This window comes from Fusarium tjaetaba, assembly GCF_013396195.1.
Source record: "Fusarium tjaetaba strain NRRL 66243 chromosome Unknown NRRL66243_c0000692, whole genome shotgun sequence".
Lineage (NCBI taxonomy): Eukaryota > Fungi > Ascomycota > Sordariomycetes > Hypocreales > Nectriaceae > Fusarium > Fusarium tjaetaba.
This window is the reverse complement of record NW_023501888.1, coordinates 1-2,419: the sequence shown is the minus strand read 5'-3', so window position 1 is coordinate 2,419 and position 2,419 is coordinate 1. Positions and strand designations below refer to the sequence as shown.

Below are 2,419 nucleotides of genomic sequence, written 5' to 3'. Positions count from 1 at the left end.
TATACTGGACGTAAGGTGGATGTCTGGAGTTGCGGTGTCATTCTGGTAAGTCGTGTGATTAAGACAGAACAATAGTTTAGACTGACCATTGTTTACAGTATGCCATGCTCGCCGGCTACCTCCCCTTCGATGATGACCCCGCCAACCCCGAAGGCGACAACATCAACCTTTTGTACAAGTATATCGTGACAACGCCTCTAACCTTCCCCGAATACGTCACACCTCACGCTCGGGACCTCCTTCGCCGTATTCTCGTGCCCAATCCCCGTAAGCGCGCGGATCTATTCGAAGTTGCTCGTCACAGCTGGCTGAGTGAATACGCGAACCTCGTTGAATTCATCACAAGCTCGACAACGTTACCGTCAGAAGTCCCCGATTCAGGCGTGTCACCAGACGATTACGCCGAGGCCCCGACGATTGCCCGAAGCTCTTCTGTTCGCGAGGCTTCAAAGCAAAAACAATCTCATCCTCCTGTTGTTGGAGGACTGGCGAAGACGCATGGCAGTGTCGATCCCGAATCTGAGACTACTCATCGCAGCACACCGAAGGATGCAAAGCGGAGAACTGTTCAGGTTGAATACGTGGCCCCTACGACGAAAACTCAACGTGGTGCAGATGCCGCGCCTTCAAAACCTAGTTCACATTCCCTCCAACAGCAAGGACCAGTGGATGTGCCTGAAGCCAACACTGAGAAGCCTCTTCCGCGTGAACCTCCTATGACAAAGGACAACCCTTCTCGCACCCAGTCGAGACGTCCACAGAGCTCGCACAAGAGCGCTGTCCCCCACAGGCCAGCTCGCGACACCCGCGCCACTTCTGACAATGCCTTTATGACTGGGCCAACCAACACAGCAAGGCCACGGACCCAGGGCTCAATGCAATCTTCTGCGTCAATGGGTCTGCAGTCTCATGGGAACTATGGTCAGCCTGCACCTCCCACTATTGCCGATACAAACGCTCACGGTCGAATTCAACAACCTCAAAATCCTGAGGATGAGGAGAACATCGCCAAGACTGTGGGTAGTGTTCCTCCCAAGGTGATGAAGATGTCGACTTTCCAGAATGAGACAAAGTCGACAGGCCGAGGTCACAAGAGGTCCAACACCTTGGGTGATCTTGGTAACAAGATAATGGGTCGCAGCGGGTCTATCTTTGGGGGACGATCTAAGAAGCGGCCGGAGCAGCAGCCGCAACCTGACAAATCAAGGAAGTATCCTCCCGTCAGTATGCCCACCACGATGATGCCAGGTGAGGAAGCCGGTCCCCGGCCCTCCATGGAATCAAAGGCCTCCCGACGATCATTCTCCCTCGGACTTGGAAAGAAGCGTAGTGGCAGTGTCCAAGGTTCTAGTGATAAGAAGGACCGCCGGTTCTCCCTGGTTAAGGCGATGGGCCTTGGCAAGGACCAGGGAAGTGTAACTGGGTCTGAGGCGGATTCACAGCAGGATCTGCCCATCCAACATCCTCGAGCTGAGCAACTCCGTGGCTACAGCGCTCACGAAGAGGCTCGACATAGCGAGCCCTACTTTGACGCCCCCTACGAACAATACCCCCAACGTGATACAGCACAGTCTAGCCCTGTGTACCACACACGCCATGCGAACGCTCAACAACAGGATGGCCGAAGACCCAGCGCAATCCCTACATATATACAAGGTAGTCATCTGAACACAGGCTCTGACTCATCAGTGGATGTGCGACGACCTCCCACTGATTCAAGGTCTCGCCCATACCAAGCGGACTTTTCAGAGTCAGAAGGTTATGATGGACGACCAGTCGGAAGCAGTCGTGACGACCGATCAAGTGTGCTTCAGAAGAGCCACAAGAAGTTTGCGGATGCGTACGATGGAGAAAATTACCGCGGGCACGAAGGCAGCAGCGGAGCCGCCAAGCGGGTGATGGATTTCTTCAGGAGACGTGGAAAGGCAAGGGGTGGTGAAGACCGGTGAACAAAGCATGCGTTCAGCACCAGGAGTTAAGGGCGTACCGTCTGAGTTTGAAGATCTCTTGTCTGGAAGTTCCGCACCAATGTTCGCAGTTGGATGCCATAATTGTCATTGTCTATTATTATTTTTTGCCGGGACGCTAAACACCACACACATTCATCTACCAGTAATGAGGGACGAACACCAAGGGCTCTCGACGATGCCCGTACGCAACTTGGAGACCGCCTAGGGTTGGTCCTCTCCATAATGCATGCACATACCTACACATACTCACATCACATCATGGCGCAAGGGGATACGAGATTGAGATTGGGTGGTGGTCCCGGATGGTTATACTGCTCTACACTCTACTACATACATTTACTCGGTTAAGCAAAGTTTGTTGTTTCATAAGCGGTAGATGGGGGAACAAAGATGTGGGCTGGATGACCCAATGTTTCTGTACATTCTGAATCGCCGAAGAAGAAGGAAGA

The 2,419-nt window shown here is 53.0% G+C and overlaps 1 protein-coding gene across 1 annotated transcript; it reads left to right on the top strand.

Annotated features, from left to right (window-relative positions):
- Positions 1 to 104: 104 nt before the first annotated feature.
- FTJAE_14274 (CAMK CAMKL KIN4 kinase) lies at positions 105 to 1,949 on the top strand (the record flags this gene model as incomplete). Its single annotated transcript, XM_037347486.1, has 1 exon — positions 105 to 1,949. The coding sequence occupies one exon, from the start codon at positions 105 to 107 to the stop codon at positions 1,947 to 1,949; it is 1,845 nt and encodes a 614-aa protein (XP_037198723.1).
- Between the last annotated feature and the right edge of the window lie 470 nt (positions 1,950 to 2,419).